The following is a 13,743-nucleotide window of genomic DNA, read 5'->3' on the forward strand; positions in this document are numbered from 1 at the left end:
TCACTAGTACTAGTACCAGCTGGAGAAGCACGTGTCTCTGCAGAAGATTAACACTCGTGAGTGTTATCACTAGTACTACTATCATCACTAGTACTACTATCACTATTACCATCACTAGTACTACTATCACTAGTACTAGTACCAGCTGGAGAAGCACGTGTCTCTGCAGAAGATTAACACTCGTGAGTGTTATCACTAGTACTACTATCATCACTAGTACTACTATCACTATTACCATCACTAGTACTACTATCACTAGTACTAGTACCAGCTGGAGAAGCACGTGTCTCTGCAGAAGATTAACACTCGTGAGTGCCATCACTAGTACTACTATCATCACTAGTACTACTATCACTATTACCATCACTAGTACTACTATCACTAGTACTAGTACCAGCTGGAGAAGCACGTGTCGCTGCAGAAGATTAACACTCGTGAGTGTTATCACTAGTACTACTATCATCACTAGTACTACTATCACTATTACCATCACTAGTACTATCACTAGTACTACTACCAGCTGGAGAAGCACGTGTCGCTGCAGAAGATTAACACTCGTGAGTGTTATCACTACTATCACTACTATCATCACTAGTACTACTATCACTAGTACTACTATCACTAGTACTAGCTGGAGAAGCACGTGTCTCTGCAGAAGATTAACACTCGTGAGTGTTATCACTACTATCACTACTATCACTAGTACTACTACTATCACTATCACTAGTACCATCACTAGTACTACTATCACTAGTACTACTACTATAACTAGTACTACTATCACTAGTACTACTACTAGCTGGAGAAGCACGTGTCTCTGCAGAAGATTAACACTCGTGAGTGCTATCACTAGCAGCATCACTACTATCACTAGTACTACTACTATCACTAGTACTACTATCACTACTACTACTATCACTAGTACTACTATCACTAGTACTACTATCACTAGTACTACTACTATAACTAGTACTACTATCACTAGTACTACTACTAGCTGGAGAAGCACGTGTCTCTGCAGAAGATTAACACTCGTGAGTGCTATCACTAGCAGCATCACTACTATCACTAGTACTACTACTATCACTAGTACTACTATCACTACTACTACTATCACTAGTACTACTATCACTAGTACTACTATCACTAGTACTACTACTATAACTAGTACTACTATCACTAGTACTACTACTAGCTGGAGAAGCACGTGTCTCTGCAGAAGATTAACACTCGTGAGTGCTATCACTAGCAGCATCACTACTATCACTAGTACTACTACTATCACTAGTACTACTATCACTACTACTACTATCACTAGTACTACTATCACTAGTACTACTATCACTAGTACTACTACTATAACTAGTACTACTATCACTAGTACTACTACTAGCTGGAGAAGCACGTGTCTCTGCAGAAGATTAACACTCGTGAGTGCTATCACTAGTACCACTAACATCACTAGTATCACTAGTACTACTACTATCACTAGTACTATCACTACTGTCACTAGTACTACTATCACTACTACCAGCTGGAGAAGCACGTGTCGCTGCAGAAATTAACACTCGTGAGTGCTATCACTAGTACCACTAACATCACTAGTATCACTAGTACTACTACTATCACTAGTACTATCACTACTGTCACTAGTACTACTATCACTACTACCAGCTGGAGAAGCACGTGTCTCTGCAGAAGATTAACACTCGTGAGTGCTATCACTAGTACCACTACTATCATCACTAGTACTACTATCACTATTACCATCACTAGTACTATCACTAGTACTACTAACACTAGTACTACTATCACTATTACCATCACTAGTACTATCACTAGTACTACTAACACTAGTACTACTATTACCATCACTAGTACTATCACTAGTACTACTAACACTAGTACTACTATCACTACTGTCACTAGTACTACTATCACTAGTACTAGCTGGAGAAGCACGTGTCGCTGCAGAAGGTTAACACTCGTGAGTGTTATCACTAGTACCACTACTATCATCACTAGTACTACTATCACTATTACCATCACTAGTACTATCACTAGTACTACTAACACTAGTACTACTATCACTATTACCATCACTAGTACTATCACTAGTACTACTAACACTAGTACTACTATTACCATCACTAGTACTATCACTAGTACTACTAACACTAGTACTACTATCACTACTACCAGCTGGAGAAGCACGTGTCGCTGCAGAAGATTAACACTCGTGAGTGCTATCACTAGTACTACTAACATCACTAGTACTACTATCACTAGTACCACTACTATCATCACTACTATCACTACTACTATCACTAGTACTACTATCACTAGTACTATCACTAGTACTACTATCACTAGTACTACTACTATCACTAGTACTACTATCACTAGTACTACTACTATCACTAGTACTACTATCACTAGTACTACTATCACTAGTACTACTATCACTAGTACCACTACTATCACTAGTACTACTATCACTACTATCACTAGTACTACTATCACTAGTACTACTATCACTATCACTAGTACTACTACTATCACTAGTACTACTATCACTAGTACTACTACTAGCTGGAGAAGCACGTGTCTCTGCAGAAGATTAACACTCGTGAGTGCTATCACTAGTACTACTATCATCACTAGTACTACTATCACTAGTACTACTATCACTAGTACTACTATCACTAGTACCATCACTACTATCACTAGTACTACCATCACTAGTAACATCACTAGTACTATTACTATCACTACTACTACTATCACTAGTACTACTATCACTAGTACTACTACTATCACTAGTACTACTATCACTAGTACTACTATCACTAGTACTACTATCACTAGTACTACTACTACTATCACTAGTACTACTATCACTAGTACCATCACTACTATCACTAGTACTACCATCACTAGTAACATCACTAGTACTATTACTATCACTAGTACTACTACTATCACTAGTACTACTATCACTAGTACTACTACTATCACTAGTACTACTATCACTAGTACTACTACTACTATCACTAGTACTACTATCACTAGTACCATCACTACTATCACTAGTACTACCATCACTAGTAACATCACTAGTACTATTACTATCACTAGTACTACTACTATCACTAGTACTACTACTATCACTAGCTGGAGAAGCACGTGTCGCTGCATAAGATTAACACTCGTGAGTGCTATCACTAGTACTAACATCACTAGTACTATCACTAGTACTACTAACATCACTAGTACTACCATCACTAGTAACATCACTAGTACTACTATCACTACTACTATCACTAGTAATACTATCACTAGTACTACTATCACTAGTACTACTATCACTAGTACTATTACTATCACTACTACCATCACTAGTACCATCACTACTACTATCACTAGTACTACTACTATCACTAGTACTACTATCACTAGTACTACTAACATCACTAGTACTACTACCATCACTAGTACTACTATCACTAGTACTATTACTATCACTACTACCATCACTAGTACCATCACTACTACTATCACTAGTACTACTATCACTAGTACTACTATCATCACTATCACTAGTACTACTAACATCACTAGTACTACTATCACTAGTACTACTATCACTAGTACTACTATCACTAGTACTACTATCACTAGTACTACTACTATCACTAGTACTACTACTATCACTAGTACTACTATCACTAGTACTACTATCACTAGTACTACTAACATCACTACTATCACTAGTACTACTACTATCACTAGTACTACTATCACTAGTACTACTATCACTAGTACTATCATCACTAGTACTACTACTATCACTAGTACTACTATCATCACTAGTACTATCATCACTAGTACTACTACTATCACTAGTACTACTACCATCACTGGTACTGCCATCACTAGTACTACTAACATCACTAGTACTACCATCACTAGTACTACTACTGTCACTAGTACTACCATCACTAGTAACATCACTAGTACTACTAACATCACTAATACTATCACTAGTACTACTATCACTACTATCACTAGTACTATTACTATCACTACTACCATCACTAGTACTACCATCACTAGTAACATCACTAGTACTACTATCACTACTATCACTAGTACTACTATCACTAGCAACATCACTACTATCACTAGTACTACTATCACTAGTACTACTACTACTATCACTAGTACTACTATCACTAGTAACACGACTACTATCACTAGTACTATTACTATCACTACTACCATCACTAGTACTACCATCACTAGTAACATCACTAGTACTACTATCACTACTATCACTACTACTATCACTAGTACTACTACTATCACTAGTACTACTATCACTAGTACTATCACTATTACTATCACTAGTACTACTATCACTAGTACTATCACTAGTACTATCACTAGTACTATCACTAGTACTACTATCACTAGTACCATCACTAGTACTATCACTACTACTATCACTAGTACTACTATCACTACTACTATCACTAGTACTATCACTACTACTATCACTAGTACTACTATCACTACTACTATCACTAGTACTACTACTGTCACTAGTGCTACTATCACTAGTACTACTATCACTAGTACTACTACTATCACTAGTACTACTATCACTAGTAACACTACTATCATCACTAGTACTACTATCACTACTACTATCACTAGTACTACTACTATCACTAGTACTATCATCACTAGTACTACTATCACTAGTACTACTATCACTAGTACTACTATCACTAGTACTACTATCACTAGTACCACTACTATCATCACTAGTACTACTATCACTAGTACTACTACTATCACTACTACTATCACTAGTACTACTATCACTAGTACTACCATCACTAGTACTACTATCACTAGTACTACTATCACTAGTACTACTATCACTAGTACTACTACCATCACTACTACTACTATCACTACTACTATCACTAGTATCACTACTATCACTAGTACTACTATCACTACTACTATCACTAGTACTACTATCACTAGTACTACCATCACTAGTACTACTATCACTAGTACTACTATCACTAGTACTACCATCACTAGTACTACTATCACTAGTACTACTATCACTACTACCATCACTAGTACTACTATCACTAGTACTAGTACCAGCTGGAGAAGCACGTGTCGCTGCAGAAGATTAACACTCGTGAGTAGTATCACTAGTACTACTATCATCACTAGTAACATCACTACTATCACTAGTACTACTACCATCACTAGTACTATCACTAGTACTACTATCACTAGTACTATCACTAGTACTACTATCACTAGTACTACTATCACTAGTACTACCATCACTAGTACTACTATCACTAGTACTACTATCACTAGTACTATCACTAGTACTACTATCACTAGTACTACTATCACTAGTACTACTATCACTAGTACTACTACCATCACTAGTACTATCACTAGTACTACTATGACTAGTACTACTATCACTAGTACTACTATCACTAGTACTACTACTATCACTAGCACTACTATCACTAGTACTACTATCACTAGTACTACTACCATCACTAGTACTACCATCACTAGTACTATTACTATCACTACTACCATCACTAGTACTATCACTACTACTATCACTAGTACTACTATCACTAGTACTACTATCACTAGTACTACTATCACTAGTACTACTATCACTAGTACTACTATCACTAGTACTACTATCACTAGTACTACTATCACTAGCACTACTATCACTAGTACTACTATCACTAGTACTACTACCATCACTAGTACTACCATCACTAGTACTATTACTATCACTACTACCATCACTAGTACTATCACTACTACTATCACTAGTACTACTATCACTAGTACTACTATCACTAGTACTACTATCACTAGTACTACTATCACTAGTACTACTATCACTAGTACTATCACTAGTACTACTATCACTAGTACTACTATCACTAGTACTACTATCACTAGTACTACTATCACTAGTACTACTAACATCACTAGTACTACTATCACTAGTACTACTATCACTAGTACTACCATCACTAGTAACATCACTAGTACTACTAACATCACTAATACTACTATCACTAGTACTATTACTATCACTAGTACTACTATCACTACTACTGCTATCACTAGTACTACTACTATCACTAGTACTACTATCACTAGTACTACTATCACTAGTAACATCACTAGTACTATTACTATCACTAGTACTACTACTATCACTACTACTATCACTACTACTACTATCACTAGTACTACTACTATCACTAGTACTACTATCACTAGTACTACTATCACTAGTACTACTACTATCACTAGTACTACTATCACTAGTACTACTACTATCACTAGTACTACTATCACTAGTACTACTATCACTAGTACTACTACTATCACTAGTACTACTATCACTACTACTATCACTACTACTACTATCACTAGTACTACTACTATCACTAGTACTACTATCACTAGTACTACTACTATCACTAGTACTACTATCACTAGTACTACTATCACTAGTACTACTACTATCACTAGTACTACTACTATCACTAGTACTACTATCACTAGTACTACTATCACTAGTAACATCACTAGTACTACTATCACTAGTACTACTACTATCACTAGTACTACTATCACTAGTACTACTACTATCACTAGTACTACTATCACTAGAACTACCATCACTAGTACTACTACTATCACTAGTACTACTATCACTAGTACTACTACTATCACTACTACTATCACTAGTACTACTACTACTATCACTAGTACTACTAACATCACTAGTACTATCACTACTACCATCACTAGTACTACTATCACTAGTACTACTATCACTAGTACTACTATCACTAGTACTACTACTATCACTAGTACTACTATCACTAGTACTACTATCACTAGTACTACTACTACTATCACTACTACTATCACTACTATCTGCAGAAGATTAACACTCGTGAGTACCAATACCATCACTAGTACCATCACTACCATCACTAGTACTACTATCACTAGTACTACCATCACTAGTACTACTATCACTAGTAACATCACTAGTATTACTATCACTAGTACTACCATCACTAGTACTACTATCACTAGTACTACTATCACTAGTACTACTATCACTAGTACTAATACTATCACTAGTACTACTACTACTATCACTAGTACTACCATCACTAGTACTACTATCACTAGTACTACTACTATCACTAGTACTACTATCACTAGTACTACTATCACTAGTACTACTACTATCACTAGTACTACTATCACTAGTACTACTATCACTAGTACTACTATCACTACTACTATCACTAATACTACTATCACTAGTACTACTACTATCACTAGTACTACTATCACTAGTACTACTACTATCACTAGTACTACTATCACTAGTACTACTATCACTAGTACTACTACTATCACTAGTACTACTATCACTAGTACTACTATCACTAGTAACATCACTAGTACTACTATCACTAGTACCACTACTATCATCACTAGTACTATCATCACTAGTACTACTACTATCACTAGTACTACTACCATCACTGGTACTGCCATCACTAGTACTACTAACATCACTAGTACTACCATCACTAGTACTACTACTGTCACTAGTACTACCATCACTAGTAACATCACTAGTACTACTAACATCACTAATACTATCACTAGTACTACTATCACTACTATCACTAGTACTATTACTATCACTACTACCATCACTAGTACTACCATCACTAGTAACATCACTAGTACTACTATCACTACTATCACTAGTACTACTATCACTAGCAACATCACTACTATCACTAGTACTACTATCACTAGTACTACTACTACTATCACTAGTACTACTATCACTAGTAACACGACTACTATCACTAGTACTATTACTATCACTACTACCATCACTAGTACTACCATCACTAGTAACATCACTAGTACTACTATCACTACTATCACTACTACTATCACTAGTACTACTACTATCACTAGTACTACTATCACTAGTACTATCACTATTACTATCACTAGTACTACTATCACTAGTACTATCACTAGTACTATCACTAGTACTATCACTAGTACTACTATCACTAGTACCATCACTAGTACTATCACTACTACTATCACTAGTACTACTATCACTACTACTATCACTAGTACTATCACTACTACTATCACTAGTACTACTATCACTACTACTATCACTAGTACTACTACTGTCACTAGTGCTACTATCACTAGTACTACTATCACTAGTACTACTACTATCACTAGTACTACTATCACTAGTAACACTACTATCATCACTAGTACTATTACTATCACTACTACCATCACTAGTACTACCATCACTAGTAACATCACTACTATCACTACTATCACTACTACTATCACTAGTACTACTACTATCACTAGTACTACTATCACTAGTACTATCACTATTACTATCACTAGTACTACTATCACTAGTACTATCACTAGTACTATCACTAGTACTATCACTAGTACTACTATCACTAGTACCATCACTAGTACTATCACTACTACTATCACTAGTACTACTATCACTACTACTATCACTAGTACTATCACTACTACTATCACTAGTACTACTATCACTACTACTATCACTAGTACTACTACTGTCACTAGTACTACTATCACTAGTACTACTATCACTAGTACTACTACTATCACTAGTACTACTATCACTAGTACCACTACTATCATCACTAGTACTACTATCACTACTACTATCACTAGTACTACTACTATCACTAGTACTATCATCACTAGTACTACTATCACTAGTACTACTATCACTAGTACTACTATCACTAGTACTACTATCACTAGTACCACTACTATCATCACTAGTACTACTATCACTAGTACTACTACTATCACTACTACTATCACTAGTACTACTATCACTAGTACTACCATCACTAGTACTACTATCACTAGTACTACTATCACTAGTACTACTATCACTAGTACTACTACCATCACTACTACTACTATCACTACTACTATCACTAGTATCACTACTATCACTAGTACTACTATCACTACTACTATCACTAGTACTACTATCACTAGTACTACCATCACTAGTACTACTATCACTAGTACTACTATCACTAGTACTACCATCACTAGTACTACTATCACTAGTACTACTATCACTACTACCATCACTAGTACTACTATCACTAGTACTAGTACCAGCTGGAGAAGCACGTGTCGCTGCAGAAGATTAACACTCGTGAGTAGTATCACTAGTAACATCACTACTATCACTAGTACTACTACCATCACTAGTACTATCACTAGTACTACTATCACTAGTACTATCACTAGTACTACTATCACTAGTACTACTATCACTAGTACTACCATCACTAGTACTACTATCACTAGTACTACTATCACTAGTACTATCACTAGTACTACTATCACTAGTACTACTATCACTAGTACTACTATCACTAGTACTACTACCATCACTAGTACTATCACTAGTACTACTATGACTAGTACTACTATCACTAGTACTACTATCACTAGTACTACTACTATCACTAGCACTACTATCACTAGTACTACTATCACTAGTACTACTACCATCACTAGTACTACCATCACTAGTACTATTACTATCACTACTACCATCACTAGTACTATCACTACTACTATCACTAGTACTACTATCACTAGTACTACTATCACTAGTACTACTATCACTAGTACTACTATCACTAGTACTACTATCACTAGTACTACTATCACTAGTACTACTATCACTAGTACTACTATCACTAGCACTACTATCACTAGTACTACTATCACTAGTACTACTACCATCACTAGTACTACCATCACTAGTACTATTACTATCACTACTACCATCACTAGTACTATCACTACTACTATCACTAGTACTACTATCACTAGTACTACTATCACTAGTACTACTATCACTAGTACTACTATCACTAGTACTACTATCACTAGTACTATCACTAGTACTACTATCACTAGTACTACTATCACTAGTACTACTATCACTAGTACTACTATCACTAGTACTACTAACATCACTAGTACTACTATCACTAGTACTACTATCACTAGTACTACCATCACTAGTAACATCACTAGTACTACTAACATCACTAATACTACTATCACTAGTACTATTACTATCACTAGTACTACTATCACTACTACTGCTATCACTAGTACTACTACTATCACTAGTACTACTATCACTAGTACTACTATCACTAGTAACATCACTAGTACTATTACTATCACTAGTACTACTACTATCACTACTACTATCACTACTACTACTATCACTAGTACTACTACTATCACTAGTACTACTATCACTAGTACTACTATCACTAGTACTACTACTATCACTAGTACTACTATCACTAGTACTACTACTATCACTAGTACTACTATCACTAGTACTACTATCACTAGTACTACTACTATCACTAGTACTACTATCACTACTACTATCACTACTACTACTATCACTAGTACTACTACTATCACTAGTACTACTATCACTAGTACTACTACTATCACTAGTACTACTATCACTAGTACTACTATCACTAGTACTACTACTATCACTAGTACTACTACTATCACTAGTACTACTATCACTAGTACTACTATCACTAGTAACATCACTAGTACTACTATCACTAGTACTACTACTATCACTAGTACTACTATCACTAGTACTACTACTATCACTAGTACTACTATCACTAGAACTACCATCACTAGTACTACTACTATCACTAGTACTACTATCACTAGTACTACTACTATCACTACTACTATCACTAGTACTACTACTACTATCACTAGTACTACTAACATCACTAGTACTATCACTACTACCATCACTAGTACTACTATCACTAGTACTACTATCACTAGTACTACTATCACTAGTACTACTACTATCACTAGTACTACTATCACTAGTACTACTATCACTAGTACTACTACTACTATCACTACTACTATCACTACTATCTGCAGAAGATTAACACTCGTGAGTACCAATACCATCACTAGTACCATCACTACCATCACTAGTACTACTATCACTAGTACTACCATCACTAGTACTACTATCACTAGTAACATCACTAGTATTACTATCACTAGTACTACCATCACTAGTACTACTATCACTAGTACTACTATCACTAGTACTACTATCACTAGTACTAATACTATCACTAGTACTACTACTACTATCACTAGTACTACCATCACTAGTACTACTATCACTAGTACTACTACTATCACTAGTACTACTATCACTAGTACTACTATCACTAGTACTACTACTATCACTAGTACTACTATCACTAGTACTACTATCACTAGTACTACTATCACTACTACTATCACTAATACTACTATCACTAGTACTACTACTATCACTAGTACTACTATCACTAGTACTACTACTATCACTAGTACTACTATCACTAGTACTACTATCACTAGTACTACTACTATCACTAGTACTACTATCACTAGTACTACTATCACTAGTAACATCACTAGTACTACTATCACTAGTACTACTACCATCACTAGTACTACTACTATCACTAGTACTACTATCACTAGTACTACCATCACTAGTACTACTATCACTAGTACTACTATCACTAGTAACATCACTAGTATTACTATCACTAGTACTACCATCACTAGTACTACTATCACTAGTACTACTATCACTAGTACTACCATCACTAGTACTACTATCACTAGTAACATCACTAGTACTACTATCACTAGTACTACCATCACTAGTACCATCACTAGTACCATCACTACCATCACTAGTACTACTATCACTAGTACTACCATCACTAGTACTACCATCAGTACTACTATCACTAGTACTACTATCACTAGTACTACCATCACTAGTACTACTATCACTAGTACTACCATCACTAGTACCATCACTAGTACCATCACTACCATCACTAGTACTACTATCACTAGTACTACCATCGCTAGTACTACCATCAGTACTACTATCACTAGTACCATCACTAGTACCATCACTAGTACTACCATCACTAGTACCATCACTAGTACTACCATCACTAGTACTACCATCACTAGTACCATCACTACTACTACTACTATCACTAGTACTACTATCACTAGTACCATCACTAGTACTACTATCACTGCTACTACTGTCCCCGTGTCTCTGTCCCCGTGTCTCCATCCCCCTGTCTCTCTCCCCGTGTCTCTATCCCCCATGTCTCTGTCCCTGTGTCTCTGTCCCCGTGTCTCTCTCCCCGTGTCTCCGTCTCCCGTGTCTCTGTCCCGTGTCTCTGTCCCCGTGTCTCTCTTTCACCATGTCTCTCTCTCCCCGTGTCTCTCTCCCCGTGTCTCTCTCCCCGTGTCTCTGTCCCTGTGTCTCTGTCCCCCGTGTCTCTGTCCCCGTGTCTCCGTCCCCGTGTCTCTCTCCCCGTGTCTCTGTCCCTGTGTCTCTGTCCCCCGTGTCTCTGTCCCCGTGTCTCCGTCCCCGTGTCTCTCTCCCCGTGTCTCTCTCCCCGTGTCTCTCTCTCCCCGTGTCTCTGTCCCCGTGTCTCTGTCCCGTGTCTCTCTCCCCGTGTCTCTCCCCGTGTCTCTCTCCCCGTGTCTCTCTCCCCGTGTCTCCGTCTCCCGTGTCTCTGTCCCCGTGTCTCTGTCCCCGTGTCTCCGTCCCCGTGTCTCCGTCCCCGTGTCTCTGTCCCCGTGTCTCTCTCCCCGTGTCTCCGTCTCCCGTGTCTCTGTCCCGTGTCTCTGTCCCGTGTCTCTGTCCCGTGTCTCTGTCCCCGTGTCTCTCTCCCCGTGTCTCCGTCCCCGTGTCTCCGTCCCCGTGTCTCTGTCCCCGTGTCTCTCTCCCCGTGTCTCCGTCTCCCGTGTCTCTGTCCCGTGTCTCTGTCCCGTGTCTCTCTCTCCCCGTGTCTCTGTCCCGTGTCTCTGTCCCCCTGTCTCTCTCCCCGTGTCTCTCTCCCCGTGTCTCTCTCCCCGTGTCTCCGTCTCCCTGTCTCTCTCCCCGTGTCTCTCTCCCCGTGTCTCTCTCCCCGTGTCTCTCTCCCCGTGTCTCCGTCCCCCTGTCTCTCTCCCCGTGTCTCTGTCCCGTGTCTCTGTCCCCCTGTCTCTCTCCCCGTGTCTCTCTCTCCCCGTGTCTCTCTCTCCCCGTGTCTCTCTCCCTGTGTCTCTCTCTCCCCGTGTCTCTCTCCCCGTGTCTCTCTCCCCGTGTCTCTCTCCCCGTGTCTCTCTCCCCGTGTCTCTCTCCCCGTGTCTATGTCCCTGTGTCTCTGTCCCCCGTGTCTCTGTCCCGTGTCTCTGTCCCGTGTCTCTGTCTCTGTCCCTGTGTCTCCGTCCCCGTGTCTCTGTCCCGTGTCTCTGTCTCTGTCCCTGTGTCTCTGTCCCGTGTCTCCATCCCCGTGTCTCTCTCCCCGTGTCTCTCTCTCACCATGTCTCTCTCTCCCCGTGTCTCTCTCTCTCCCCGTGTCTCTCTCTCCCTGTCTCTCTCCCCGTGTCTCTCTTTCACCGTGTCTCTCTCTC

The 13,743-nt window shown here is 38.2% G+C and overlaps 4 protein-coding genes across 9 annotated transcripts in view; 1 reads left to right on the forward strand and 3 right to left on the reverse strand.

The window, feature by feature from the left end:
* Positions 1-13,743, forward strand: part of LOC116937345 (transient receptor potential cation channel subfamily M member 3-like) — a 170,128-nt gene that overhangs the window by 54,464 nt on the left and 101,921 nt on the right. The gene's annotated exons all lie outside the window — the stretch shown is intronic.
* Positions 10-5,215, reverse strand: LOC142923267 (uncharacterized; the record flags this gene model as incomplete). Its single annotated transcript, XM_076064302.1, has 2 exons — positions 10-35; positions 3,355-5,215. Coding segments are annotated over 2 exons (1,887 nt in total), but the record flags the coding sequence as incomplete, so codon positions are not given.
* On the reverse strand, positions 5,216-9,373 carry LOC142923270 (uncharacterized; the record flags this gene model as incomplete). Its single annotated transcript, XM_076064312.1, has 2 exons — positions 5,216-7,026; positions 7,252-9,373. Coding segments are annotated over 2 exons (3,933 nt in total), but the record flags the coding sequence as incomplete, so codon positions are not given.
* Positions 9,374-13,248, reverse strand: LOC142923271 (uncharacterized). The gene is made up of 2 exons (XM_076064313.1): positions 11,392-13,248; positions 9,374-11,181 (listed from the first exon to the last, which is right to left on the reverse strand). Exons 1-2 carry the CDS (start codon positions 12,407-12,409, stop codon positions 9,374-9,376), a joined length of 2,826 nt encoding a protein of 941 aa, XP_075920428.1. The 5' UTR covers positions 12,410-13,248.

This window comes from Petromyzon marinus, unplaced genomic scaffold (assembly GCF_048934315.1).
Source record: "Petromyzon marinus isolate PM22_M1 ecotype Great Lakes invasive population unplaced genomic scaffold, UKy_Petmar_22M1.pri1.0 PM_Scaffold_38, whole genome shotgun sequence".
NCBI lineage: Eukaryota > Metazoa > Chordata > Hyperoartia > Petromyzontiformes > Petromyzontidae > Petromyzon > Petromyzon marinus.

Bases quoted from the DNA above. Each gene is read 5' to 3' on its own strand.
- LOC142923271 (XM_076064313.1), bottom strand. From the start codon at position 12,409: ATGGAGACACGGGGACAGAGACACGGGGACAGTAGTAGCAGTGATAGT. The intron at 11,182-11,391 runs GTGATAGTATTA...AATCTTCTGCAG, and splicing joins TGATAGTAGTAGTAGTACTA to ATAGTAGTGATAGTAGTAGT.